Here is a 12,282-nt window from a genome sequence, read left to right as displayed (position 1 = left end):
TGAGATATAATAAATATTATATTATGTAATGTTTAAGATTGTGTTATTTTTTTTATAAATAAAAGTTGAAAACCTTTTGAAATTCTTTATTTAAATAATAATAATGAAATATTAATAACCATTTATCCATAAGTTATAAAAAATTACCAATAAGAATTCACAATTGCAGAGAAATACTAGTCATATTACATTCACTGTTTTAATTGACATAATATTCTTAAGAACCACTGAATGCATAATACCTAGAAGTGTGATCTATACTTATTTGAATGAAAACTGATGTCGTCAATTTACGTAACACTTTTTTTCTCCTTGGCTTCAGACAATGAAATTGACTATCGACTCGAGAAATAATTTCGATATTTGAAAACGTTTGATCAATTTCAAGCGAAATAAGATAAAATTGATCGAATGATATTACGAGTTGGTCCGGTAAGGACGTTGGGTTTCACCAACTGTTGCAGCACGTCGCTTAGCATCGGTTGAATCCAAGTACTGGAAGACATAAACAATTCAAGATATTACAATAAATCTATTTTTCACTTATTATTCATAGCTTTTAAATAAAATGAAACAACAAAAGATTCAAGGAACAATGTATGGGCGAAGTTCTACAATTTTTTTCATTGATTTTGAAACAAAATACATACATTCAGATATGAGGTTATGCTTGGTTCAAAAATTTCACCGTTTGATCGGAGCAATTCGACTAATGACATTTCGAGAATATGATATAGAATCATCTCCTTACGGAAAGTATGTAACGTAATATTGGGAAACTTTGATCACTGCGGATACCTTCATAATTCTCGCTACCATTCAGAAATTACTTGGTTCTTTTTTCGGGCAACATGGACGTAATGACGCTGTCAAATTAGTTCCTTCAGTGACATAATTTATATTCAAACCAATGACATAATATATCTAGACTCGTTATGGTCTCACAAAATTGAACGAAAATGTGTCAAGTAAGAAACACATTCAAAGAATATGTGTGTATGAATAAAATTCAGGCAGCATTTTCGTAATTAAAATTAGGTGCAGCGTATACTACATTCTACATCACGGGTGCGATCGAGATGACAAGATACGCTTATTCGCTTACACTAAGACAAATCTGAACGCTGTATGAGGCGACCTATTGTCAGAAGGTTATCCTTCTTATTACTTATGTGTTGCTACGTTCGCTTTTCCCTTTCTCTAATAGCGCTTAAAATCTCCTGGAAACAATCAAACTAATTATGTTATTTATAATTTATGTGTATTAACGAAGGAAACATTATCTTTTGGCTTTTACTACTGTTTGCCGTGAAATGAAAACACTTCACAATCACGCACGAGGGTCTTTTGGCACTCATTTATGCTATTTGATTAGAGATAATACGCAACCTTAAGCACTTGACAGTTTAGTATTAAAACCACTAAATCGAAAGTACGACAATTACCGTGCTTTCGCATGCAACTTTTGAGATCTCTACAGCATGTCTTTGGTTTGTAATGGTCATCGATTCAAACATATTAATGGTTGAATTGTGAAGCTGTTTATAAATACATTTTACAAATTCCTCGCCTGGTCCGCCATCAATAGGTTAAGGTGCTCCCATAGCCGCTGTGCCCATACGATGCACAGATGGGGCCTTAAAGAGTCGGCGATGTGTGAATGCGTTGCGATGCAGATCACCGAACACGTGGTCAACGAATGCCCGCTCCATTTATTCCCCGGCGGGATTGATGAGGTTCACATGGTGACGCCTGAGGCCCTAGACTGGCTCGCAGACCTAGATGTCCCCCTCTGACCCCCCACCATACGAAAGAAGAGGAAGAAGAACAAATTCCTCAACTATTATAATAGTTTCATGACTTTTATATTGTAAAGTATAACAGTATCCATCTGTTGTATAACTACTAGAATATACGAACTTGCATTTTTTTGGACCATGGACCATGAAACCAAACGATTACCTACCGCTAACAATTTTTTTTCTACATTTATTTATCACACCGTAGAAGTCTCAATGATTTCTTATTAAAACAATGGTATTATGTAATTTTATTTGTGAGCTGATGAAGAGAACATAATCCAAAATGATATAAAACAATACAAAATAACTATTAATTAATAAGCTACAGCCGCCGCTTCGCCATTAGTCTCCGAGATGAACCTGGGTTTAAAGACCTCATCGTCGACGCTGGCTGTGCCCTTCAGGCAGTCGTAGTACCGGATAACGGCGCTTTCCTGCTCCTCAGTTTCGCAGGATCCCGCCCTCAGGAGCTGCACCTCGCCGATGGCCTGCTGCGGAGACAGGTCGCGGAAGGCCATGAAGTAGCAGGCCAGCATTACGCCGGTGCGATTACGTCCTTGCCGGCAGTGGACTCCAACAATCTGGAAAGATGGCATTGAAAAAACAATATATTTAAATGTAAAACATTTTTTTTTATATGGAAAGACAAACATTCCCACGTTACGAATAACCTAAAAATTTTTGAAAAATTCGTACTAACATAATTTCGATGGCTGGCAAGATGGAGGTTGCGGGTTCAAATCCCGGTGTACTCAAGTAAATTTTATTTGATTAATTTGTGTTATTTCACAAATTTCTCATCAAAAATAATATATAGTATATTTACAGCATGTTCCAGAGTGGAAGATACTCTCAGTATCGTCTTGTTGAAAGATCACGATTCAGGATTGAAACTTTGCTTTAAATGGCCTTGGGTGTATTTGGAGACCAGATCTGAATAGCTGGGTACTTCCCCACCTTCCTCTCACCCATATCCTTCCCATCCCCACTACCTTCAGTCTTATCTTGCCAATCTTCCTCCTACTCATCTCTTTCCTCTTCCCACTACACTCAGCGTCACAACATACCCCAATTGGGGATGCCATAGTCTTACTGGCTCCAGATGGTTGGGAGCAGACTCTTGTGCGGTATCACATTTACAAAAAAAGTTCAAGCTTTATGGAATAGATGGCGCTATTATTATTAGTGCTAGAGTATCTCATAGAGTTTGAATATTGAAGACAATATTAAACGAAAATCTGAAACAGAAAAATCAGAAAAGGATACGGTCACATCTAGGCAGTGTCCCGGAAAGACAAGGGTCCTGGGTTCGTGTCCTAGATGTGACCGTATCCTTTTCTGATTTTTCTGTTTCATATTTTCGTTTAGAAATCACTAATATTGTCTTCAATATTTAAATATTACAATTTGAGGTTTTACTCAATAAAGTTATTCCGAAAAATAAATATCAGAGTTTGTTTATAAGTAGTACATAGTTTGGCTCCTCCAGTTCAGAAGCGGAGTGAGCTAGCAGTTAGCTTCCTACCATCAGAGAAATGTCGAGGACATTAGTCCTGACTATCCTACACACTCGTTCCCGATTATATGAGTGTTTATTCTAAATAAACTAATAATTATGGTTCCACGATAACTCCTCAAAATGACAATTCAACACACCTTTAAAAGCTGATATAAAGTCATTAAAAGTGATGAAACAAAAACTAGGTTAAATTGTTACATATGTAACCTATTTAATCTAGTTTTTGTTTCATTACTTTTCATAACATTATAACACTATTAAAGGTGTGTTGAATTGTCATTTTGATGAGTTATCCGGTCACCAATAATTATTAGGTAAATATTGCTTGGTCTGTAGGACTGTAGGTGGGAACCCGACGCATTTGTCAGGTGCCAACAAGTAAAAAAGGGAAAAATTATGAAGAAATTCTGAGGAAAAGAACCGGTTCCTCAAATAATTCTAAATTTATAGTCACATTCTGCTATTTTTCTAATATTTTTTTCGATTTTAATAAATTTTCTAAAAGGAAGTAAAATAATTTCGACGGTTCAAGTGACAGCAAATGAACTGGGTCCAAGTAACCAGGACAGGAATATCAACCATCTCTAATCTATACTGAAACCTCACCAACTACGTACATAGTTAAGATTGTGAAGCTGTACTAATCTTGAAAAATTAATGTACATGTGTCTTTGCACCGACAACTGCAAATGATATAAAATTATTTACACAGAAACAATTCATTTCATGAAGGTTAAAGTTAAATGATCATATTTTCTCCATTATTGTCTCCATTCGGGAAATCTTGTAAAAATAAAGTAATTGGAGAAAGGTTGCAAAGTACCTGACTATTCAGTGTTGGTCACTAAATATAGCTAAAAATGTTTTGATTCTAAATGGCGGTCTCTCATCAGGGCTAAATACTGATCTTACATATTGGTATTTGAATATTTAATGTAAATCTAACATATTATTTTAAATAAAATAAATAACTTTGTAAACACCACTATTTAATCAAAAGGGATTATTAGTCAAGATAAACGTAAAATAATTTTATTTAAAATCTCCATTAATTTATATAGAAAGCTATGTACATAATCGCACTGACCTAGAAATTCAAGACAAAAAAGCAGTTCAAATTTCATGATGTAAAAAAGTTTTTGCTCTTCAGAAAATAGATTTTAAGGATAAAAAAAATGTGTTGTATATACGATCAAATAGGGGAAAAGTTTAAATAGAGGAGAAATTAAAATCAAGAGGGAGTTTGTGTGCAAAAAACATAATTGTGAACATACAGAGTTAACGTGGGCGGAAAGATAAACTGACAGTGATTTTAACAGCTGTTAACTCTCCTATTTATTTAATTAGTGCAATTACATCAAAAGGCGTAAAACTAAAATACATGTTTACCGTCCTGTAATTGATTAATTATTTAAAATTATAAGCAGTTTAGACGGCCGGCGTGGTCTAGTGGTATACGCTTTTGACTACAGATCCGAAGGTCGCGGGTTCGAACCCGGCGTGCGCAAATAAATTTTATTTGATTAATTTGTGTTATTTCACAATTAATTAATTTAAAATAATATATAGTATATTTGCGGCACGTTCCAGAGTGGAAGATACTCTCAGTATCGCCCTGGTGTAAGACCACCATTCAGAATTGAAACGTTGCTTGAAATGGCTTTAGCCGTGTTTGGTGACCAGATCTGAATAGCCAGGTACTTCCCCACCTTCCTCTTCCCCATCTCCCTTCCCTCCCCAATACCCTCAGCCTCACAACATACCCCAATTGGGGATGCCATAGTCTCACTGGCTCCAGACGGGAGCAGTTGGGACTCTTGTGCGGTAATACTGTAAAAAAAAAAAAAAAAAAAAAAAAAAAAAAAAAAAAAAAAAAAAAAAAAAAAAAAAAAAAAAGCTAGAGCTGTTTTATCAGAGAAATGGACAAAGATTCCATATCACTTATTGAAGAGATCAACTGATAGAAGTGTGTTATTGGTGTTTTCGTGTGCTCGTCTTTTCCTTCTGCTGAAATTGATCATTTCAAATATTGAAATTCTCTTTCAAACAGATTCTCAATTCCATTGACCTGTCTGCGGCCTAGGAGTCGAAAGGTCTTAAGTAAATTGACGACAACCACTTCTCACACTTCTAGGGATTAGTTAATCAGTGGTACCTAACTAGCGAGAAATACTAAATAAAACATAACAATGACATTTTTCATACTTTTTGTTTCTTATCTCAGCTGTGAGACCATTTTGGTAAGTGTGGTGATCTCAACTGCACCAATTTGTGGTGGATTGGTTCCTTCTTGTAGTGTTTTAGTGGATGGGTAGACTTAATATTACAATAGCCTGTAGGTACACTAATTACTGTTTAATGTAGCAATACTGGTACAAGTTACTGAAGGAAGACTACCGGTAAAAATACATAATAATAAGGCAGACAACCCATTTATACGTGCCAGCGTAATCATCCTATCTCTTTCATAAATTTAGACAAACGTTCATTATAATAAGTTACTTCCAACTCAACAACCAATATTTCCTAACACAAACACAATAACAAAATTAAAAAAAAAACATATAAAAAGATCTTCAGAAAATAAATCATACTTGTGAATTAAAATGACTATTGGAATCGTTAATCTAATTGAGCATAAAATCATATAAAGATTCTGTGGGTCACAAAGATTGCGAAGGGCTGGACATGTGGAAAGATTTGTAGATGATAGGATTCTGCAAATCATTACTGTGGGTGCCCCAGTGGAAGCAATCCAGAAGAAAACCGAGGAAGAAGTGGATAGACTGCGTGGAAGAAGAATGGAACAGGAAGGTTAAATATTTGAGAAGAATGGCTAGGGACTAGAGCCAGTGCAACAGGAAAAATCCTTGACGATGATTTGTATTGATTTCTATCAACAATGGAATCAAATTACGCTAAGAAGACTGGTTTTGAAGAGAGAATATTATTATGGTAGGTTCCTACCGGGATGACTTATCCAATTCCTATCTTTCGCTAATCAACACTACTATTAGTCATCTCGTCTTTCTTGTTTATTGTAATTTACATCGAGGTATTGCGCTCGGATTTATTGTTGGGCTGTTGTTAAAATAAACTGGTAAAGAAAATGATTGTGTTTATGTCTGAACTCCTTCGCAGGGTAGCACTTGGTAAGTGATTTGGTTATCTTTTTCCCTTCCATTACTTTTAAGTCCTACCATTTACTTTCACTTTTCATTTGTTTTACTGTCTATTTTCAAGTTCATAGTTTGGAGCTGCATAATTCGTAACAATGTATAGTTTCAGATGCAACAGAGACCATCCACGATTTGCATTACAACATAATTTACTTCATTGAGTTTAAATCTTTTATAGAAATAAGATAATTAGTGAACTCACCTCTCCTTTCGCCCGGCACTTTGTGCAGTAATCCAGAAACTCTTTGATATTCTTCATGGTTGGCGGATCAAACTCATCCACGGCTATCTCCTTCCACTTCAGCTCCTTGCATTCCTCGATCGGGGGCTTCTTCTCGGGGCAAAGGGTGATGAGGTGTTTAATTCCCTCTTCCACCAAAAATTTTAAGTTTTCTTTGTTCCTGGGATACGCCATAGCGGCCAACTCTTTAGGGATCACCCACGAGAAATTCCACGGCGGATAAGCATCAACTTCTTCAATTTCGAGGATTTCAGACATTTTGTCTGGCTTTTTAACCTTAATGCAAAGACAGCCCTTAATGTCACACAGCTTGGATCGAATGATTAAATGAAAAACTTATTAAATGCTTCTGGAAACATACACCAGTTCTAAATAATTGTTAATCACTCCAACACGGTATATAAAACAATGCCACGATCTTCGTAGATCAAGAGAAACTTTTCGATGAAACACAGGGTATAAATACCTTTTTTTATGTATTTATTCAACTTGTCTTGTTTAAAATACGATTTTAAACACAGGAAGACTGGTATATAAGCCACATTGACCTAAGGCAACTTTCTCAGCCAGCTCAGAGTTATTTGGCACAATATTACGTATTGGTCAATAACAATCACTTGGCTAACAGTCTTTTATTCAACTGATCACTATTACATATTATAGGGATCGATTGATCGAATGAGATGATCTTTATCCGAAGTGTGTTTATTTTGAAATGAGGATTGACATTTCGGTGGACTGCCAGTTTTATTTATAGCGGGCAGCAGATAATGCCAACTCTGGAGCATTTGAAATTAATTTATTATGATTTCAAAATACATAAATTTCATAAATAACTAGATTTTATGTCCTTACTAGACAGACCACAGACCCATGAAAAACCACATGATATTATAATTACAATTTTGAAAATAACACTTAATTTCGAAGAGAATTTGAGATTTCACGTTTTTTTTTAAGTGACAATAAATGATCTCTAAATAGTATAAAACAAAGTCGTTATCCGCGTCTGTCTGTTTGTGCGCTTAGTTCTTCTAAACTACTTAACGGATTTTGATTGGGTTTTCACTATCATTTAGAGAATTTCTTCTAGAAGAAGGTATAAACCTAAAATATATAATTCATACATATTATATATATAGAAAGTAGAGAAAAGTTGACCAACGCAGGGTACACGTCAGCTAGTATAATTATATGTGAAAACATAATTTTTGAAGGCAACAAACAATTTACCTATGTACACTTATAATAAAAAATAAATATTGAATTTTCTTTTTTTTTTTTTTTTTTAAAGAAAGACAAACATTCCCGGGTTACGAATAACCTGACAATATTTGAAAATCTCCTACTACCACCACAGTAAGCGGAAAATGTTGCTTGTGTTGTGATGGAGGACTTAGCCAGTCGAGGAATTGAACACACTACACCTGGGTGGGACCCAAGCGCGATGTCAACTCGGCCACTGACAATAATAAACAACTTTTTTACTACCATACAATAATAAATATCAACATGTTTCAAAAATTTGTGTTATTTCACAATTTATTAATTTAAAATAAGATATAGTAAATTTGCGGCACGTTCCAAAGTGTAAGATACTCTCAGTATCGCCCTGGTGATGCCCACCATTCAGAATTGAAAAGTTGCTTGAAATAGCTTTAGCCATATTTGGGGACCATATCAGAATATCCAGGTACTCCTCACCTTCCTCTTCCCCTCCCACTACCTTCAGCCTCACAACATACCCCAATCGGGAATGCCATAGTCTCACTGTCTCCAAACGTTCGGGACTCTGGTGCGGTATTCACATAATTTATTTTTTTAAAACCATCTACAGTACTTTTCTTCATCTTCTTCACTGCGCTTCCATCGGCATAGCATTCTTGTCTCGATCTGGATCTCGTCATTCATAATACGGTCATACATGCTTTTACCACACACACCCCTCGCAGATCTCATCCCTACTTTTCTTACGAAAACTTCATTGTACTGACGTATAAAACAATTCAAACATTTATTAATTTAATTAATATAGGTGTGAAGTTGAAAACCCCTGGTGTTTGGAATATTCAAGAACTTCCAAAATGTTACAGAATGGAAACCATAATTTACAAGAGATAATATTTGCCAAATTGTAAAGCTGTGTTCACATTGTCCTATGACAACACTTCATTATATATTTTCATAAAATACTAGAAATAAGATCCCTGAGGAGTATGTGTGTAAAACCATGTATGATCGTGGGAGAAATGTGGAGTTCCGCAAAGAGTGCAAGGCTGATGTAAGCGTAATGAGTAAGATCAAGAAAGGGACGCTTTGATGGTTTGAGCATGTAGATCAAATGAACAAAGAAAGAAGTATAAGGAGAATATATGACGCAAATGTGAATGCTAGCAGAAGCCGGGGATTCCGGAAGAAGACATGGCACGATCAAGTGAATCAGATACTCAAGTCGGGCCATGCCAAGAGTCAGAATAATAGAAGAGTATATATAAATGTGAATGAGGCAAGGATTGTGTGCCTAGACTGAGTTGTATGGCGGTCCGTCTTCTCTGCATACACCTGTGGAGAAACGGCGTGATGTTTAGTTAATTATACTATTTTGTGTAATTTTCATATTTTAATCATAATTCTCTAATATTGAGAGCAGATATTTTAATAATCATTAAAAAAAAATCATACTTAAATAAAAAAATGCAAATGTTTTTCAATTTTATTTATTCTTATACCTTAAATGTTAAAATATTCTCTTTTTATCATATGTTGTAAATTCATTATTTAAGTATATAACATCTTACATTTCTAAGAATGTTAAAAAAATTAAAGAACTCAAAGAAATATAATAATTAATATAATTGTAACAAAATACTTTTTTTTTGAATCCAACTTAAATTCTCTGCCATTTTTTTTTTTTGATGTAGCTACCTACAAATGAATTGTTTATGTCGCAACAAACTATTTAAATGCAATTAAAATATGTACAAAACGTAATAATGATATTATTTATTTTTTAAATGCTCTGAGATTTAAAGTTAATTTGTGATTTTCGTAGAGAAATCGAATTGTGTTTTAGAAATAATACTTTTGTTAAAAAAAAAACAACATGATTAATTAATGGATAAATACTATGTATAAAAATAAACTATTAAAAAAATGTCTTTCACTGTAGAATTTTTTAATAAAACTCCCCCAAGATTTTAAAAATTCAAAATAATTATTTGTGAAAATTTCACAAAAAAAAACAATTATATTAAACACTTTCTTAAAAAAAAATAGTTGCCTTAAGTTATTGTAAAAAAGATTAATTAAGTACATAATGTATGGAAAAACAAATTATATGTACATGCACACCAAAACGTATTACATACAAACTTTTAGATTCTATATATCAACATAACATAAGTATTCCAAATAATGATTTTCATTATTTTATCAGCTGCAAAAGAATTAAATTCAAGTACAATTTTAAGCTGATCAGAAAAAAATCATTTGCTACAATACCCTGATATCCAGATGAACAATTTATTTAAAAAAAAATTAATATACATGACCAAAGTATTTTTATAATTTCGATTAGTATAACTTTTCAAAATTCGAAATATTAGCTTCCTACAGGAGGCCCTGAGGTTTCCTTGGGGGGTAATGTCATCTTTTAGGATGCTGTGCGGTCCTGTTTAACACCAGGAAGAGTCGTAAAAATGGCCTGTCCTCATTTAGCAAATATAAAAGTTGATCAATGAAGCGGAGTTTTTCTGAGAACTTTCCATTGAGATACTGGTAGAACAAGCGCAGCATTACCATTAACACTCGCGCACCGAACAGGGGTAACACTGGTACACAAAAAAGTGTTTTATGTTTTATCTCAGTTGTTTTTTACACCACATACTCTTTAATTTAGGTAATCCTAGAAAAACTATTCAGTTATCGATCTACATTTGAAAAAAACATATCGCATTTATATTTCTTTAGATATTAAATAATTTACAACAAATTCTGGAAATTTACTCCCCCTTCCGTCTCACTTCAGCTCAGTAACATTGCTGTAGTTGCCCCGCTCGTATCCCTTCCATTAAAAATATTCGCCGAGCTATGCAGGTGGCGAGATCCCGCGAGATACGAACTCGACCGTAAAAGTTGCATTTTAATAGAAAGGGCGGTGTCGTAATATTTGAGTCACGTTTGCTTTCCTACCATTACTTTTTACCTTTTTGCATTACTTAAATGATTGACCACTAGTTGAAATATGGGCGTCGGCATAAATGGACAATACTAACTGTAGCTACTAATTTCGAAGTTATACAGAAAGGGCTAAATTCCGGTCGCTTACACTGCATATTTCGTATGTCCTTTTGCTATACTAAGATGTTCTTTTGCCGGGCCAAGATGTCGGCCTGTCTGGAATACATCCGGTGTGTGTCACAAATTTTATGAACAAGATTAAAATTATATCTGTCTCTATTTCTCACATGAAAAACACATGGACCAGACAAAGACATTTATTTTATATACAAATTTTGAAGGAAAGTGTAAACAAGGAGTTTGAAAAAAGTACAGTATGGTTTTAAAAAGTTTATCGCAAACGTGTGTTAGCAATAATTGTGTTTTAGTTTATGATTCCTAACTTTATCGTAAATAATTATAATCTGTGAGACCGAACCAGTTTCTCTCTGTTACATCTTCAGACTGGTAAGTACATTTTAAACTTTGGCAATGGTGTTTTTTAAATACTCTTAAAGGGGTGTAAAACATTTATTCTATACGATATTAAATTTGAATGAGGAATGTGGAGATCCGTAAAGAGTGCAAGGCTGATGTAAGCGTAATGAGTAAGATTAAGAAAGGGACGCTTAGATGGTTTGGGCATGTAGAGCGAATGAGTGAAGATCGAAGTGTAAGGAGGATATATGATGCAAATGCGAATGGTACCAGAAGTCGGGGACGCTCGAGGAAGACATGGTATGATCAAGTGAATCAGATACTCGAGTCGGGACATGTCAAGAGTCAAAATAATAGAAGAGTATGTATGAGACGATGTATGAATGTGAATGAGGCAAGAAGTGTGTACCAAGACCGAGTTTTTTTGGCGATCCGTCCTCTCTGCCTACCCCTGCGGGGAAACGGCGTGATTAGTTAGATATTAAATTTTGCAATTTAGTCGTTTGATTTTATTAATGAAATAAGGGTCGGAATTTCCATCTCGGTATCTAACTGCATATTTTCGCAGCTTATTATGGCATCTTTACATAAGTTGTAAATTTGGTTCGAGATTCATATTTATTTCATGAAATGATTAGATACAGATTATGATTTCCTTTATTCATATCAATAAAGTACATTTACTTTTTTAAGGCATTTTTATTTGGTGTGCCGCGGAACAAATCACATTCATGGTTAGGAGCAGTTGGGACTCTTGTGGGATATTCACACAAAAAACATCAAAAACAGGTATTTCTGAGGTTACAATAAAATATAACTATAACAGTTTTAAAATACCTTGTTTTTTCACTGTTTTAATCCGTTTTATTTCGAACCTTGACAGAA

The 12,282-nt window shown here is 34.4% G+C and overlaps 1 protein-coding gene across 1 annotated transcript; it reads right to left on the bottom strand.

Annotated features, from left to right (window-relative positions):
* Window positions 1–71: 71 nt before the first annotated feature.
* Window positions 72–7,445, bottom strand: LOC149410323 (dual specificity protein phosphatase 23-like). The gene is made up of 2 exons (XM_089649035.1): window positions 6,703–7,445; window positions 72–2,383 (listed from the first exon to the last, which is right to left on the bottom strand). Exons 1-2 carry the CDS (start codon window positions 6,997–6,999, stop codon window positions 2,117–2,119), a joined length of 564 nt encoding a protein of 187 aa, XP_089505161.1. The 5' UTR covers window positions 7,000–7,445; the 3' UTR covers window positions 72–2,116.
* Between the last annotated feature and the right edge of the window lie 4,837 nt (window positions 7,446–12,282).

Source organism: Hesperophylax consimilis, chromosome 28 (genome assembly GCF_061612785.1).
Source record: "Hesperophylax consimilis isolate HC1 chromosome 28, BYU_Hcon_1.0, whole genome shotgun sequence".
Lineage (NCBI taxonomy): Eukaryota > Metazoa > Arthropoda > Insecta > Trichoptera > Limnephilidae > Hesperophylax > Hesperophylax consimilis.
This window is presented reverse-complemented; position numbering and strand designations above follow the sequence as displayed.

Coding starts and splice junctions, on each gene's coding strand:
- LOC149410323 (XM_089649035.1), bottom strand. CDS start 6,999: ATGTCTGAAATCCTCGAAATTGAAGAAGTTGATGCTTATCCGCCGTGG. Junction 2,384..6,702: donor AGTGCCGGGCGAAAGGAGAG/GTGAGTTCACTA, acceptor CCATCTTTCCAG/ATTGTTGGAGTCCACTGCCG.